At 52.1% G+C, this 16,956-nt stretch overlaps 1 protein-coding gene across 11 annotated transcripts in view; it reads left to right on the top strand.

The window, feature by feature from the left end:
• The window catches only part of PAX2 (paired box 2), an 80,585-nt gene extending 63,903 nt beyond the window's left edge, over nucleotides 1–16,682 (top strand). For 5 of the 11 annotated variants that reach the window (XM_084903801.1, XM_084903798.1, XM_084903802.1 and 2 more), the window contains 3 exons: nucleotides 11,525–11,626; nucleotides 13,807–13,893; nucleotides 14,398–16,682. In XM_084903801.1, coding sequence (XP_084759927.1) covers nucleotides 11,525–11,626; nucleotides 13,807–13,893; nucleotides 14,398–14,519 — 311 coding nt within the window. In that variant the 3' untranslated portion in view covers nucleotides 14,520–16,682. Of the gene's footprint in view, nucleotides 1–11,524; nucleotides 11,627–13,806; nucleotides 13,894–14,378 lie in introns of all 11 variants that reach the window. The other 6 variants (XM_084903793.1, XM_084903796.1, XM_084903794.1 and 3 more) reach the window with 2 other exon arrangements.
• The last annotated feature ends 274 nt before the right edge of the window (nucleotides 16,683–16,956 follow it).

Raw genomic sequence — 16,956 nt, forward strand, 5'->3', positions numbered from 1 at the left:
GCTGAGGAATCCGCCGGTCTCCGGAGCGATTGCCCTGGGCGGGCGTCACTGGCCTGCAGTGTGCATCCCTGTCACGCACCGGGAAAGCTTCATGCAAATGTAGTTCTCACCCCTTCACTGTAGTCCCAGAGAGGGAATGGAGGAGTGAGACCGAGTTCCAGAAGCAAGGAAGGTGAAAGTCACCAAAGCACAGCTGGGTAAAATATAACATGAATTGTGAACACATGATGCAATCTTACTCTCTGGTACCAGAAACAGAGGGAAACTCAAAGCCAGAGCAGTGTGTGAGAGACTGTTGGTATCTCACTGGAGGCTGGGGTTGAACAAAGGCAAGCTCTTTCTGCAGAGACATTCCCCAATCCAGGGCACCTGGGACTCCCACGGGGGAAAAACCCACCATTAAAGATGAGCTCACTGTAAAAAATTACACACCGCGTATCAACACAAACCCTCATGAGGAAAGTTCACAGGAGCAATAACTAGGACAATTAATACCCCCAAGCACCGGAGAGCATAGATCAATGCAAAGCAACAATAAAATAAGCATATTTAATATTCTTTAAAAAGATAAGAGAAATAAGTTTTTTGATTATCACAGATTTGGATCCTACTTCCCCTTTTCCAAATTGTGAGATATGGAGGTAATAAAGGATTAAAAAAAAAAAAAAATGGAGACCACACCTATAGTTTATTGTTTTGGAATTTGGGAGCCATGCAAAGGGGTGAACCTCAAGTAGCCTTTCTTTTTTTTTTCTTTTTTTTTTTTTTCTTTTTTTAATATATTTTATTGGTTTTTTTTACAGAGAGGAAGGGAGAGAGATGGAGAGCTAGAAACATCGACCAGCTGCCTCTTGCACACCCCCTACCGGGGATGTGCCCACAACCAATGTACATGCCCTTGCCCGGAATCAAACCTGGGACCTTTCGGTCCGCAGACCGATGCTCTACCACTGAGCCAAACCGGTTTCGGCTCAAGTAGCCTTTCAAGGAAAGCCTGTCCCCTGCTTAGCAACCAAGCTTCCAGACAGCTCAGTCTCAGCAGAGAATCTTCTATTTTCTTTGGGAAAATGGCTGAACATTGGAAATAATGACGAGGGCAGTGCATTCCTCCCCAGTGGCCTGGGAGCCTTGTTAGCTTCCCCACGCTGGTGGGAAGAAGGTAGTTTTATTCAAGACTTTGGAAGAGACTTCTCCGGATGCCCAGAGAGAGACTGCAGGAACCAGGAGGAGATGTGGTTGCTGCCCAAAGCAGGGAGAGGGAGATGCTGGTCTGAGCGGAGGTGGGGAGCCCAGTGAGGCAAAGTTCCAAGAAAAGCAAGGGCTGGCGCCCAGGGCCTGGCAGCCTAGGCGAGCAGTGTGAGCTCAGCTTCTGAGAAAGGGCTGCGGACCCTTAAGAAGCTCAGACGCCTTGCCCACAGCTGGGGTGGCCAGCGAAGGGGCCTTTCAGCAGACAGAGTGTGGGCCCTGGGAAACCCTCCTCCGCCTGCTCGGAGAGTCCAGGAGGCCTCTTTCCTGTAGTTAACAACCCCCTTCCAATGCGCTGCATTTCCCTCCATAAAACAAACCGCTCAGCCCGTGGCCAGCCCCTCGGGGGAGGAGAGGGCAATAAAGGCTGAGAAATGTTTTCGGAGGAGGCTGGGAGTCTCCAAGTCTTGTCCATCAGCTCAAAGCCCGATTAGCTGGAGGAATTTAGGGCACGGACATCAGAGTCCCTCTCCAGCCTTGAAAGGAGAGGACTAGGGAGAGGACTAGGGCACCATTACCACGCAGCAAGTCCGAGAGCCCTTTACGGTGGAGGCCGAACCAAGCCAGAGGGTTCCTTCTCGGCACCCGTAGGCCCTAGACCCTTCATTTATAGTGTGCCAAGGCCCAACGGAAAGAAGCTAGCCTCCTCCAAACATCTCCGAGGCCCCCAGCCACATCCCCAAGGACCTCCAGCCACCAGACCTCATCCCTGATTTAATTATGGGGGCATTTCCATAGCAATGAGACATTGACAGATCATGCAGGTGCCCTGGGCCTGCAGCCTAGGGAGTCAGTGGATCAGGGCTCTTTTTCTTCCTCCTTTATCTCATGCACCTCTAGAGGGAAAGAATATTGAAAATAAGAGGCATTAATCTACTCTAGGATGGGAGAGTCAGGTCAAATTTGAGCAGTATAAAAACTGCCCCACCCCCGCCTCCAGCTCCCATCCCATGCCCAGTGCCTGTGCCCACTGGCTTTCCCATTCCGCTGCCCTTCCCAGGAGGGTGCCTTGGGCAGAAGCACCAGGGGCTGCTAATGGAGCTGCGGAGGGGAGGACAGTCACGGGGAGGTCAGAAGGGCCCCCAGGCCTCTCGGCAAAGATGTAATTCTGTGGTGTTCTGAGTTCAAATGTGGCCCCTTGCTTTGGGCCTCTCTTCTTGACGCTTCGGTTCATCTTTCCCCTCCACCCATGAGACCCAAGGGCTGAGCATGCCGAATGGACTGTGCGTGGTCCTCCATAGCATAGTTTCACCAACTCGTTTAGAGAGCAGGGAGAGAGGCCAGCTTAAGTTCGAGTCAAAATATTTTCAAGAAACCATTTCAAATGCACGTAGTAGCCAACGCAGGCCAACGCGGGATTGCCTAGTAGAAAACACGGCACTGCCTTCATGACTCGCTGGATGACAGGGAATGTTTAGGCTGCGGCAGATGTTTAGAGGTGCTTGGGGTGTCCCCAAGGAGCGTTCCCCTGAGGGGGACTCTCCCAGCACTAAGCTTGTTTGCTCCATTATTTGGCACGTCCTACAAAGAAAAGGTTGGCTAAGTAAAAGTACAGTCCATCAACCTAACCTTTCTAAACGACCAGAAAGCCGAAATAGCGGTTTCCCAATGAGCGTTACCGGTGTGCATGGGGACCAAAGGCTTGGAAATGTCCTGGTGGCCTCAGAGCCACCTAGGCAAGACCTGAAAGCTTGTCTCCCTCAAAGAGCCAGCTATCCCCCAAGGTGACAGGAGGCCTCCCCTACCACTACTGTCTCCCCAGGGTGATCAGAATCCTCCCTTCCCCCACATTAGCTGTAGCCTCGGGACAAACACGCCAGCACATTTCAACCTGAGCTTTGGGAGGCGAGCCCTGCCACTATTGTTGCTTCTGAGAGGGCTTTGCCGGCCTTCAGACTAGAATCCTCCCCTCTCCTCCCAGGTGGTGGCTGGGCTGGCAGGCGGGAGGGAGGAAATCCCGGGCAGGCTCAGAGAGCAGCCTAATGCTCCGGCAGCTTAAGTGGCCGTTTTCCTTGGGATTAGGGTTTCACTTACACAGAGCGCCTGAAAAACGCCGCGCTTTCGGAAGGATTAGAGCTGACAATTCAGTGCTCTCGGAGAACAAAATAAAGCCAGAGAGGAACTGGCAGAGCTGGAGTATCGGGAGACTGTGCAAACAGGCTTAACCTCCGCCCACCCAGCACGAGAGTGTCTCTTGCTCTGAGCCCATCGGTGAGCCTGGGCCCCAGCCTTCTAGGAAGCAAGCGCCTGCCCAGCTCCCATGTTCGTTTGCTAATGGAGCCAGAGAAGGCCGTGGGGGGAAGTGAGATGAGGAAAAGGGCTAGGATGCCTTCCCAGCTCAGTTAGTTTCTTCAGCTGTAAAATGAGGGAGTTAGACTATAAGGTAACCAAGTTCCCAATGGGCCCTCGGGAAATGTGATTCTCTCACACCCCAGCCTTATACGGGGATGCGGAGGCTGCAGATCCATCCATAATCCAGTTGAGTGAGAACGAAGTCTCCTCTTGTGGGTCCTGGGCCTGCAGACTACCATGGCCCGGATGAAGGCCATGAGCTGTGAGGAGAAGGGGTGTGAACACCATGCCTGCCTGTGTCCAGCCTATTGGCTGTACGGTGAAGCCCTCACCGAGCCCACACAGACCTGGACAGCGTCCCTGCCTAGGATACACCAGGGACTAAATTCAGGTCGAAATGTCTGTGGGAAGTAAGATCAGCTAGGAGAGCAGCCACTCTGAGCTGCAGGCACAGCCCCCTCTGCTGGAACCCAGAGAAGACAAGCGTAGGATGAGGAGCTGTGGGGCCCAGACTGGCTGGGGCTGGGGACCTCACACCTGTGGAAGGACTTTAAAACCTGGGAAATAAGAAACAAAATGAAATATTAAAAAAAAAAAAACACAACAACTCTTTCCCTCCCCTTTTATTTTATTTTTTAAATAAATTTTTATTGACTTCAGAGAGGAAGGGAGAGGGAGAGAGCTAGCAACATCAAGGATGAGAGAGAATCATTGATTGGCTGTCTCCTGCACATCCCTACTAGGGATTGAGCCCCCAACCAGGGCATATACCCTAAACAGGAATCAAACTGTGACCTCTTTGGTTCATAAGTTGACACTCAAACCACTGAGCCACAGCAGCCTGGCATTCCCTTTCCTTTTAAAGTATCTTTTACTGACTTAAAGTGTGTTCGTTTAGTGCATTACGTAATTTGGGTTAGTCATGTGATCATAATTGGTATAGTAAATATAAGTGTATGATATATTTAGGCAGCAATTACAAATCTAATAACTGTGTATTCTTGGGAGTAGTATAAATACTTGTATCAAATGCACCCACAGACTACCAACCTTGAAGCAATCTAATGCCTTCATTTTCATTACCTTATGAGAAGCAGGCAAACTTGAGGATAGGTTAGTAAAACAAGATGGCCTTAGGGTCCTCCATAGTGTCAAGTGGATAGCAAAAGTGCTCATTTTCAGAGAAAGAGGCTGAGGAAAAGCATCTCTAAACTCATCGAGTATAACTTTTGCTATCAATCTATGTCTAATAAGTCTTGCTGTCTGAGCCATCACTGAACCACAGCATCCCTCTGCTGCGGCAGCTTCCTTTTTGTCATTTCCTTGTTCTTCTGAATGCTGGCATTTTTTTTACTTGAGATAAGCCTCTTTGCTTCTTCACACGTTATTTTGGCGTTCTTTGTACCATCTTGTGTATCAGTACAGTTCAAGTGGCTTCAAACAAAACAGTGCCTTTCCTACACCAAAGAACAGAAGTTCTTTTGGTCTTTTATAAATACTGCTTATTAATCTTTGGGTCACGAATACTTGTGAGACTATGATAAAAGCCATCTAGGTATTATTTATGTATAAACATTTAATGTATGACTTTATACGGACTCCCTGAAGCTCACCAGTGAAGTCCCTCAGGATCAGGGAACCCTTGCTGTGGAAAAGGGAAGAACTTGAAACACGCAAGAAACAATTAAGTTATAAGATGTTCTGTTATAGGAAGAATTTGCTCAACAACCTCCCATGTTACTTACCTGGACCAAATAGCTATGGATTTCCTGGGTCTACACTATTGAGACTGTCATTCTAGAATCACCCGCGTATACTGCTTGTTCTGTAGTCCAGGTTCTGCCATGTACTAGCTGTGAAATCTTGAACATAATACTTAGTGACTCTGAGTTTCAGTTTCTCGTCTATAAAATGGTGATTAAAAACAGATCAACGTCATAGGCTGATATGAGCATGAGATGAGATAATACACAGAAAATATATAGGACCGTGCCTAGCGTACAGGAGGTGCTCAATGAATGCCAGCTAGCCTAGGTACAAGTAGAAACACAAGTCTGCCCTTGAATCATAGAGGAAATAGCGTAAGTTATCTGGTGACTGAAATTTTCCAATTTCTTAATGGTCTTTCACTTTGCTTTTCCCTGTACTTGTAAGAGAAACTTCACTTAGATTCTCTCCAAAACAGTTGATTCGATCTGGCCCATTTGGTAGGGAATGTCTGACAAAAGTGCACTGTCTGATTCGGATGCAGTGATTGCTGTAGAAATTGGCTTTAGAATCTTCAGGGACTTCTGCAGTTGAACTGGGAAGACATCCTCATCAAGTACAGTGCTTCCAACACTTCTGGGGACTTTAAGATTCTCCACCACTACTGTTTCTTGAAGAGCCTCTTTGTTTTTTAGAAAACTCTCAAAGGAGATTAATACTCCTCCACCCCATGGAGTTTTACTACAGACTTTCCGTGTCAGTATTTTATTGTGTCCTCTTTTTTCTTGCCTCATCTTACTGATGGCCGTGGCAATATGAGATTTTGCTTGTTGGATGACTTCTTTTCCTTTTCTTTGGCTCTGGTTGGAGTACCTGACTTCATGTTATCGTTACAAGGTGGTAGTGTGGTACAGACGTAGCTACGAACTTTGGCTCTGTCATTTACTAGCTCTGGGGCCATTCTGGCTCTGCGTGCCTCCATTTTCTCAACTTTAAAACAAGCAAGTTAGACTGATCATCTCAAAGGCTCTTCCATCTTTACAGCTATAATCTTAGGAAGCGAGTCTCCAACATGAAATGTCCATCCTCTTGTAATATGTGGCATTTTATCCATTTGTGATTCTTGGTACTGTTTTTATGTTACTGGCGTTGTCAGTGAGCAAAGCAAATGCTTTACTGCTTCCTATCTCCTGTTGGAGGGCACATATTTTATAACTGATGTATTTTGCTGTGTAGCTGGGTGGTTGTTTTCCTCTCTCTCTCTCTTTCTAAGCTTTTGCTTGTTTAAGGAGGTGGCTGGGCTGTCTTACACTCCCACTTTAGAGTTTGTCTCCACTCCCATTTGTCCATCTGTCTGTAGTAACACACGACCCAGTGCTCTGTCGATTTTTCCATGCACTGATCCCATTACCCATTCATATTCTCTCACTAAAAGAGGCTTGCTCAAAGAATGCTGCTGGGCAAATGGTATGACAGTCTTAGTAATTTGAAAACTTCCTACAGAATGCGTTTTCCATTATTGACAATGGTGTTCCGGGAGAATATATGGCTCTGGCAAGAGTGTGGTCAATGTTTTCCTGCTCTTCAGGTGTCACCTGTGTACTAATGAAGCCATTGAGCGTGCTTTGTATGCAGCAGCTTGCACCTTTGTTGGCTTAGGCATCCTGAGCGGCACCTCTTCGTGGTGATACTGATGTTCCAGATTCTGGAGCAGCAGCAGCAGCACAGCTGTATGATGAGCATCAGGAACCTTGCATGTTTTCCTCATCATGGTTTCTTCTCTCCCATTCTAAAGTGTCTGATAACCACCAAGCTAGCTGCATCTATGAGTTGTTTTTTGTTTGTTCACTTGTTTCTTCTTTAGTTTTATACCCTACATATGAGTGAAGTCATACAATTTTTTCCCCTTTTTGCCTGACTTATTTTACGTAGCATAATACCCTCAAGGTCCAGCCATGTTGTCACAAATGGCAATATTTCATCTTTTTGTGTGGCTGAGTAGTATTCCATTGTATATACACCACATTTTCTTTATCCCTTCATCAGTCAATGAACACTTGGGTTGTTTCTGTATCTTATAAATAATTCTGTAATGAACATGGAAGAGCATATATATATATTTTTGAATAGGTGTTTCTGTGTTCTTCAGATAAAGATATTGAATGATAATATTGTATACCTGAAACTTAGATAATGTTATAAATCAATGTTACTTAAATTTTTTTAAGTTTATTTTGAGAGAAAAAAATAGAGTAACTAAAAAAAAAAAGTTTTGCTCTAGCCGATTTAGCTCAGTGGATAGAGCATCAGCCTGTGGACCTAAGGGTCCTGGGTTCGATTTCAGTCAAGGGCTCCTCCCCGACCTGGACTCTAGTTGGTGCTCGTGCAGGAGGCAACCAATCAATGTGTTTCTCTCACATTGATGTTTCTCTCTGTCTTTCCCTCTCTTCCACTCTCCCTAAAAATCAATGGAAAAATATCCTTAGGTGAGAATTAACAATAACAACAGCAACAAAAAAATCTGAATAGCACCTTACAGATTCTGTGTTTAAAGTGGAATTCAGAAATGTGTCTTTCAGTCAACAATTCTGTGGATGACCTTCAGCAGGCCAAAGTTTCCATATGTTGAAAGTTGGCAAAAGAAAAAGCCAGTAGGAATAAAAGTTGGAAAGAAAAAAAAAAAAACCAGTGGAAATGAACAAAAGGCCCTGGAGGTATACCTCCAGGTTAGCTGGAAACACCTTTCCAGTCATCCAGCATCGGAAGCTACGGACAGGATTGTGTGACAAAAACATATTACAAGGAATTCATGTGTGACAGGTTGTGGAAACCGTGCAGCTGAAAATCAGAATTCAGATGCATTTAAATTCCTGTTTATTAAGAAAGAAGCATACTTCTTTTCCTAGCTGCTTTGTATCCATTAAGATCACAAGACCAAGAGGAATTGGGTTTCTAAATCTTTTACATTCTTTTTAACTCTCCTCTGTCTTGGTCCTTTTTTCTCTCTTTCTTTGTTAATATGTTTTTATTGATTTCAGAGAGGAAAAGGGAGAGAGAGATAGAAACATCAATGATGAGAGAGAATCATTGATCAGCTGTCTCCTGCACACCCCTTACTGGGGATTGAGCCCATGACCCAGGCTTATGTCCTTGACCAGAATTGAACCTGGTACCTTTCAGTCCATAGGCCAATGCTCTACCCACTGAGCAAAACTAGCTAGGGCTGTCTTGGTCTTTTTTTTTTTTTTTTTTTTTTTTGACCAATAAACATTATATTATCAATCTCTCTATGAATTAATAGATATGGCTGTCATTGTCCACTTCAGGTCCACTTCTCTGAGAGGTGGTCAGAAGGAGTAAACATTTATTGACAATAGAAGTCAATGAAAGAAAACCCACAACAATGAAAACAGATTCTTTCTGCTATCTCTCTGGGAGTCTAAAGCAATCTCCTGTTTAATAGTTACACGCTGTTGTTTATTCTTGAGTTTTACAATGCAAGATATTGGCTCTAATAGATAGGCTAGAAAAAAATGATTCTATTCCATGAGAAAGCTGAGTGACAACATATGAGTCCCTTACTGTTCATCTTCCGTCAACCTGTAAACATTCATAATCCACTGTTCAAACTCTTTTTAGAGAAAAGGCAGATTCAAACATTTACATTTGTCCAAGCCTTTACCTCTTCAAAGGAGACCAACAAATAGGAAACAATTAAAAAACAATATCACCCCCCTCTATTGTTTTTGTTGGCTATAAATGCATAGAAAGATGGAAAATTAATCAACAAGTATTTATTAAGCATCCACCATTTCTCAACTGTGCGAGAAAGCACAGAAGACAGGACCCTCCGTTTGATTATGATCTGCTTGAAGAAGCAACCCATGATACGAAACAACAGGCTGGTGTAGTGTGAAACATAATGACATACTCATCCGTGGAGCACAGACGCTACAGAAGTTTAGGAGAGAGAAATTCTGGTGGGTAGAATAGTAGGGGTTTGAGCTGGGAAGGAGAAGGAAACTATGAGTAAGAAGATGAAAACGTTATGGCAAAAGCACAGAGGTTTCACAGCAACCTGCCAGTGAAAACTGTCACACTAAACCAGGAGGGGTGCAGATCCGAGCTGAGAAAGTGGGGGGGAGGAGTGCCTGGGAGGCTGAGAAAGCCTGGCAGAATTTAGATTCAAACTGTAGTCCACACTGAATCAATGATGGTTTTTACAAGGAAAGTGATGAGAGTAGTGTTTTATGAGGACAAGCTAAGCATCCACACCTGAGAGAGAAGAATGAAGAGACGGGGAACATAAGCAAGAAAAATGTTGTGGCAAACCAAGGGCAGGTCTCAGGAGCTGCGCTATGGAGCTGGTGGAGGAAATGGAGAAGGGACAGATGTGACAGACATGGCTAAGAGGAGCTGAGCACACTTGGTGACTGACTTCATATAGCGGGGGAGGGAAAAGGCCATGTCAAGAAAGACTCCAATATGTTTGGTCTCATGGTCTTCAAGTAGAGTGTTAATAGAACTGATAGTGGAGACAGTGAATCCGCTTTTATTCCTGTCAAGTGTGAGGTGACAGTAGGACAGCTAATGAAAATGTTCAGCAGGAAGCTAGAAATACAGAAATCTGAACTATATCTCTGTAGTCTGAGCGTAAGAAAGGTGAACTCAGATATGTTAAGGTGGGGATGAGGCAACTCACGGGTCTCAATTTCAAGGCGAGAGTGGCAAAGAGAGAGAGAAAGATGAGGGAGGGAGGGAGGGAGGGAGGGAGGGAGGGGTGGAAAGATGAGAGAGAGAGAGAGAGAGAGAGAGAGAGAGAGAACCATTTGAATGAGGATCAGTGAAAGTGAACTGGGCCAGATGTGCATAGTTCCACCACTTCCTCCAGCCACACCTCGCCTTCCCAGGGTTGGACAGAGGCACTGGAGTGGGAGAGTGGCACCAGATGAAAAGGAGGATAAAGGGAGTTTGGAGAGGATGAGTGGGACCAGGAGACCATAAAGTAGTGGCTAGGGCATGAAAGTGTGGGAGAAGAAAGAGGGCAATTTTTGTTGTTGTTAATCCTCACCTGAGGATATTTTTTCCTTTTGTTTTTTAGAGAGAGTTGGAAGGGTGAGAGACAGAGAGAAAAAACATCAACGCAAGAGAGACACATCAATTGGTTGCTTCCTGGACGTGCCCTGATAGGGGCCAGAGATTGAGCCTAAAACCAAGGTGCTTGCCCTTGGCCATAATCAGACCCTTCAGTGACCCTTCAGTCGTGGGCTGATACTCTCACCACTGAGCCAAACTGGCCTGGGCATGAGGGCAAATTATTATGATTGGCAATTGGAGCATACTAAAATGCAAAGGGAGGTGGTGGTCTCTTCATGGTGGTAAAAGGGACAGGCAGGGAGGGAGGCCCTCAGGTGCTGGTATGTTGAAGAGGAGATGTCTGCGGACCATGGGTATTTTTCTAATGTTGACTTGATTTGCCTTCCCATTAAGAAAAGCCCTGCCTCCCACTCTCCAGGCCCTAGCTAATACAGGACTCTCAGGACAGAGGCCCAGCAGTTGGCGGAGGGGATGGGGTGGGTGGTGGTGCAGATTTTGGAACTTGATCCGATCTACTTGCACTGTTGGCTCAAAAGCTTCTGATTGACTTCAGAGACGGTTTTCTGTCATTCAAATGCCATAAACACTAACAGCAAAATAGCTCACGGGCTGGCCCCTGCTCTCCACACCTGCCAGGCCCAGCACCTGCAGCAGCTCCTAGAGAGGAAGAGAAAAAGACCCATTATCCCGTGTAGGTGGTGGGGGGTATCTCCCACACCTGGAGGAAAGATGGGGTGTTAGTGAAGAGAGAGATGAGCAAGATCATAGAGGTCCTTTTGGTTACCCGAGAGACCACAGCTGAAGACCTTGCTGGGAAGGAAGAGTAAAGCCAGGTCATCCTCCCTCCCTTCTCCATCTGGGTTTGGGCTACAAAGAGACACGAGCAAAGGCAAACACACACACACACACACACACACACACACGCATGCACGCACGCACGCATGCACAGAGGAAGAGCTACACAGAGTGGAGATGCACACACAGCTGATCATAGGACAGACATTTAGGTGACGAGCTTATCCACGTGTAAAGGCACACCGGATCTGCTCATCACACGCATCTCCGTGTCCACACACAGTTCTGTCTTCTCCACGGGCTCTCCTCCCGTGGGGCGCCCTGTGTGACAGAGGCAGGCCCCTCTCCGCCAGGCCTCATGCCTTCCTTCCCCTTTGTGTTTTTCCAGGTCGTGACATGGCGAGCACCACTCTGCCTGGTTACCCCCCTCATGTGCCCCCCACTGGCCAGGGAAGCTACCCCACCTCCACCCTGGCAGGAATGGTGCCTGGTAGGTGACAATGCTGCCGCTGCCTAATCCATGGGGCTGGGGGGTAACTAAATTGTGGGGGGAGCTGCTGAGTGGTCTTTAGTCCGAGGCTGGGGGTGGGAAGAGATCCAACATCCCCTCCCCGCAAACCGCTGCTATTCCGCCCCTCTCTCCCCCCCAGAGCTGCAGTGGGTCCCTCGTCTCCTTCCTCAGCAGCCTAGGGAAGGAGCCTGCAGAAGGGCCCCTTGTGTGCACCCCACTGTACGTCATGGCCCCTTCCCAGGGCCCACCCACCCAAGCCTGTGCCCAGGGAGCACTCAGCCTCCGCTCCACCCTCAGTGCCCCAGCCCACCCCCAGCCAGCTGACACTGCTTGGAAGAGCCTGCCCTGGTTTCCATGGAAACTTGGATCCAAGAACCATTTCCAGAGACATGTCAGTCACTCAGACAAAGCCACCCTGGTCCACACCAACCCACAGGGAAGACCAGGGTTAAGAACCTACTTACCCCACCCTAGAGAGGAGAGGAAACCGACCCCCCCCCCCCCCATTGAAAGAGGAGCAGGGGACAGGCCACGGCAGGAACCAGAGGGGCTAGCTCCTGAGAAACAAGCTGAAGCACCCCCAGTGTCCTCAGAGGAGCCAGGCTCTCTGCTCCCCGAGCACAGACATCCCCTGGCTGAGCCCCGCTGGGTCAGGGTGTGACTGAGAGGCAGAGGCCGCTTTTAGGCTCCGGTATTGGGCTCTTCCCAAGCCCTCACCTCCGGTTGGGAGCCAGACTGGACGCCAAACAGGGCTGAAGCACCTATTTGCATAAACACCGGAAAACTCTCCTTTAATGAGGGTGAGACTCCCCGGGCCTGTGCTTGCTCCCAGGATTGCCTTCTCTGGTGCCCCTTTCCTGAAGCTCAGCTCTCGTGGGAGGGGGGGAGGAGGGGGGGGTAGAAAAGGGGGATGGCCCCTTCCTGGGCTGTCCACCCAGGGACAGCCTGGAAAGCAGAGTGGGGGGAGGAGCCTGGCTCAGAGGGCCTTGCTGTAGAGTGTGGTAGGTTGGGGGGCTGAAGAGACTTAGGGGAGCTGGGTTGGACGAGCTGAGGGGTGTGGGTGGGGAGAGTCGCACCCAGATGTGGCGTGGGGGGAGTAGAAGGGTTGAGAGCAAGGAGGCTCTTCCAGGAAGGTCCCGGCCTGAGCTGGTGGTGGAGGCTGGAGGAGGTGTGGGCGAGGGGGGGTGAGGGAGGGGGGAGTCTGTAAGGAGGTGGGGATGAGGGGAGCGCAGAGTCCGTGGTGGCAAGGGGGGAGTCGTTAAACAGAATCTAGTGCTGATGAGGAAATTACACTTGTTTCATTAGCGATGGGGAAGGAGATAGCTCAGTTCCTCTTGGTCACAGTTGAGCTCAGAAGCTCATTATCCTGCTGCACGCATGCTTTCCCTCCTCGTCAATAAACAGGCTTTCCAGTGGCTGCGTCCCCCACCCCCACCCCAGCTCCCTCTCCGAGAGGGGCCCCTTCTCCTCTACTTAACCCGCGGTTAGGGATCACTGTAAACAGTCTGGGGTCATCACACAGGAGAAAGGGCGAGGGGGAAACCCGGGGATCCGGCCTTTCTCCCGTGGAGGGAGCGAAGCGGCTTTGGACGGGCTGGGAGCCCGCGGGGCCTCCACTCAGCGCTCCGGCTGGGCAGCCGGTCCGCCTGCCGCCCGCCACCTCCCACCCCCCGGCTGCGCGCCCCCAAGTCCAGTCCCTCAGAGGAAAAGGGGGGGGGGGTTTCCAGTAGAGCCCAAACCCTTTGCTTTGGCGCAGGGCTAAGATGCCATTTTTAGAGCTTTCTGGGACAAAGTGTCCCCAGGGCCTTCCTTCGACACCCCCTTCCCCGCTTCCACCCGTGGGGCGATGGCTCCCAGAACCAGAGTCTGAGCTGAAAAGACCCCGTCCTCCGGCGCAGCGGGGGAGGCGTGCCTGCACCCAGAACAAACCCTTCTGGGGGGGCAGGGGTGCCCCCGCGAGGTGTCCTGGGAGAGCACCGCCCGCAGGTCTCTCCATCCCGTATGCAAGGGCTGTGGGTGCTTCTGCACACACACATACACACACACACACACACCCCGCCCCCTGTGCATGGCTCCGCCTTCGACGGGCCCGCAGCCCGCAGCCTCGGGTCCGCCTCGGGGTGGCGCGTGTCTGATGCCCACTCCCCCGCCCCCCGCAGGGAGCGAGTTCTCCGGCAACCCGTACAGCCACCCCCAGTACACGGCCTACAACGAGGCTTGGAGATTCAGCAACCCCGCCTTACTAAGTGAGTACCCGCCCGCGGCCCGGCGGCCCCGTCCGCCCGCGCCCCTCGGCCCCGCTCCCCGACGCGCCGGCTCCCCGCCCCGCAGCCCCCGGACCCGCGCCCGGCTCCCCGCCCCGCAGTCCCCGGTCCGCGGGCGCCGACGGGGGCGGGGGGGCTAGTGCAGCGCGGAGCCTGGCGTCCAGCGGACCCCCCTCCCTTCCCCTCCTCTCCCTCCCTGGTCGCTGAAAGGGCCCGGCTGCCCCGCCGTCAGCCCCCCCCCCCCCGCCCCGAAGGTCGGCATTGGAGCGGCGTGGTCGCCGATGGGGTCCCCCTCCCCGCCCCCCCCCCCCGGGAGTGCAGCCCTCCTAGGCCCTCGGCCCAGCCAGGGTCTTCCTGCCCGGACCCCTCCAGCCCCGAGCCCCGGGAGGTCTTTGCTTTGCTGTCCTCTTTTTGTTCTCCTGTTTGTCCTCTCACCCAGCCCATTCTTCTCCTGTGTTAACTTCCAGGTTCCCCTTATTATTATAGTGCCGCCCCCCGGGGCTCCGCCCCTGCCGCTGCTGCCGCTGCCTATGACCGCCACTAGTCACCGCGGGGACCACATCAAGCTGCAGGCCGACAGCTTCGGCCTCCACATCGTCCCCGTCTGAGCGCCCGCCGGGCCGCCCGCCGCCCGCAGGCAGGGAGGACCTCGGGCCGCCGCCCCGCCCTCCCCGCCCGGGCGCCCGCAGCCCTCCGCGCGGTCCGGGCCCCCGGTCCGAGGCCGGGCTGGACTCGGGGAGCCCCGGGCGGGCGAGACCCTCGGGCCCGGCTGGGCCCAGCGACCCCGCCCCTGTCCGCCGGCCTGGACTTGGAAGGGCATCAAGGAGGCTCCCCCCGCTCGTCCCGGCCTCGCCCGAGCTGCACCCGACCCGACCGAGCCGACCGGCGGCCACCACGCGGGCCTGGGGCCGGGCCGCCCGGGCCTGGGCGCGGGGACACGATCTGTGACACACAATCAGCGCGGATGGAGCAGCCCGACCCCAGGCGGCCTCGCCGGAGGGACTGGGCCGAGGAATTGAGAACAAACTGGTTTTCTGCAGGAGGAGGAAGAGCCTCCAGCCTGACCCTGGGAGGCGGGGTAGCCCTATCCCCGCCAGCCTGACGGCCCCCACCTTCCGAGGGTGCCCGCCCCAAAGGTGGAGCGGAGTGGGGACTGGGCTCTAGCGGAAAAGGTGGGGGTCGTCAGGTCTTTGCAAGGTGGGGACCCGGGACACGCAGGCCCCAGCAGCCCGCACCACGGAGCCAGACTCTGGCTCCCTCTCCCCTCCCCCCAGCTCCACCAGAGCCCGCTCCCCGGGGCCCAGGCACCTCCTACTGGTGAGGAGACTCTCAGCCCCTCCGAGCCCCTACCTCACGTCAGTGACCTCCCTGTCTCCCCTCCTGCCCGCCCTCTCCCATCCCCCGGGGCTCTGCATCGCGGCTCCGGTCTCCCCACCCCATCGGAGGCTCTCCGGCGCCGGAGGACCAGTTGGCACGGGCCTTGGGCACTGTCCCTGCCCCGACACAGGCTCCGGGTCTGCCCTCGGCGGGAGCAGGGTCCGAGCTGACGTCTGAGCTGCGGCGGGGTGGAGATGGGGGGGCTGTCCACTCCACCCCCAGCTCCTCCTCCTCCGGCAGGAACGGAACAGAACCGCGAAAAGTCTGCATTTATTTAATACGATGATCTTTGCAAAAAGGAAGGAAAAAAAAAAAAAACCAACAGGCTGCTGCTCTGTAGAAAGACGATGTGTGTCGTGTGAAGGCGAACCCCACTGTACATAGCCCCGCCCCGCCCGCCCGCCCGCCCGCCCGGCAGTCCCGCCGCCGCCCGCCTGTAGATACGCCCGCTCTGCGCCGTGAGAGTCGCCGCTCGCTGGGGGGTGGGGGGAGGGGGGACACAGCTACACGCCCACTGAAGCACAGCACGTCCTGGGGGAGGGGGGTGCATTTTTTTGTTACAAAAAAAATTACGAAAGAAATCTCTATGCAAAACGACGAACTTGGTCCTGTGGACGCCTCTCGCCTCTGTGTTGTCCGCTGTTTCTCTGTCATTCCAGGTTTCCCTTCGCTCATCTCTCCCCTCTCCCCATCCCTTTCTCCGCTGTCCGTTCCTCTCCGCCAGTGTCTCTGTCTCCGTCCGTCCCGTCCCCGTCACCCCCACCCCCACCCCCACCCCCGGGCCTCTCTCCGCAGCCCGGCCGGCCGCCTGGCCCTCGCAGGCTCCCTCCCTCCGCGGCGGCGGCCCCGCGCCCCGGCTCGTCCCCTCGAGACTGCGCCCCGCGCGGGGCCGCCCGCCCCGTAGTTGCTCTCCCGGTCGCGGCGATGCGCCCTGCATGCCTCCTCACCCGTGGATCGCGACGACGACTCGAAATAACAGAAACAAAGTCAATAAAAATGAAAATAAATAAATAAAAATTCTCAAACAAATGCGAAAGGCTTGGAGTCCTCGCCCAGATCTCTCTCCCCTTCGAGCCTTTTTATTTAAAAAATAATAAATAAAGGAAAATGAGAAAAGAGAACAGTTTAAAGGGAACAACCGGCGCCTAGCCAGACTCCTGTGGCTTGAGCGGGGCGGCTAGGGCTCTGAGGTTGGAGGTTTGAACTCCGATGCTCCACCCATTCCAGTCCTGGGGGGCGGGAGAGGGGGCTGGCACCAGCCAAGACCCAGCCGAACCCTGAACCCTCGAGAGGAAGCCCCCCATAGCTCTGGTCTTCTGGGCCACTTGAAGCGCGACGGTTCGTTTTGATTCTTTCCTTTTTCTTTCTTTCTTTTTTTTTTTTTTTATTGTGCACATGAGAAATAAATAAATAATAATAAATAAATAAGTGAATAAATAATAATAAAATTTTGTATGTCACTCCCCATGGCTCCAGGCTTGTCTCTCCCTGTCTGTCTCTGGGACAGGCCTCCCCTCTCACTGGTGGACCCCCAAGAACCCCTTCAGTGCTCCTCCCAAAGATACCCCCACAGCCACCCCGTTACCAAGACCCTCGTGGAGGCAGCTGAAAGCAGGCGAAGGCCCAGACCAGGGGGCCCTTCCGTGGCCACCCGCCCTTGGGACAAGG

This window comes from Pipistrellus hanaki, assembly GCF_964339955.1.
Source record: "Pipistrellus hanaki genome assembly, chromosome: 14".
Lineage (NCBI taxonomy): Eukaryota > Metazoa > Chordata > Mammalia > Chiroptera > Vespertilionidae > Pipistrellus > Pipistrellus hanaki.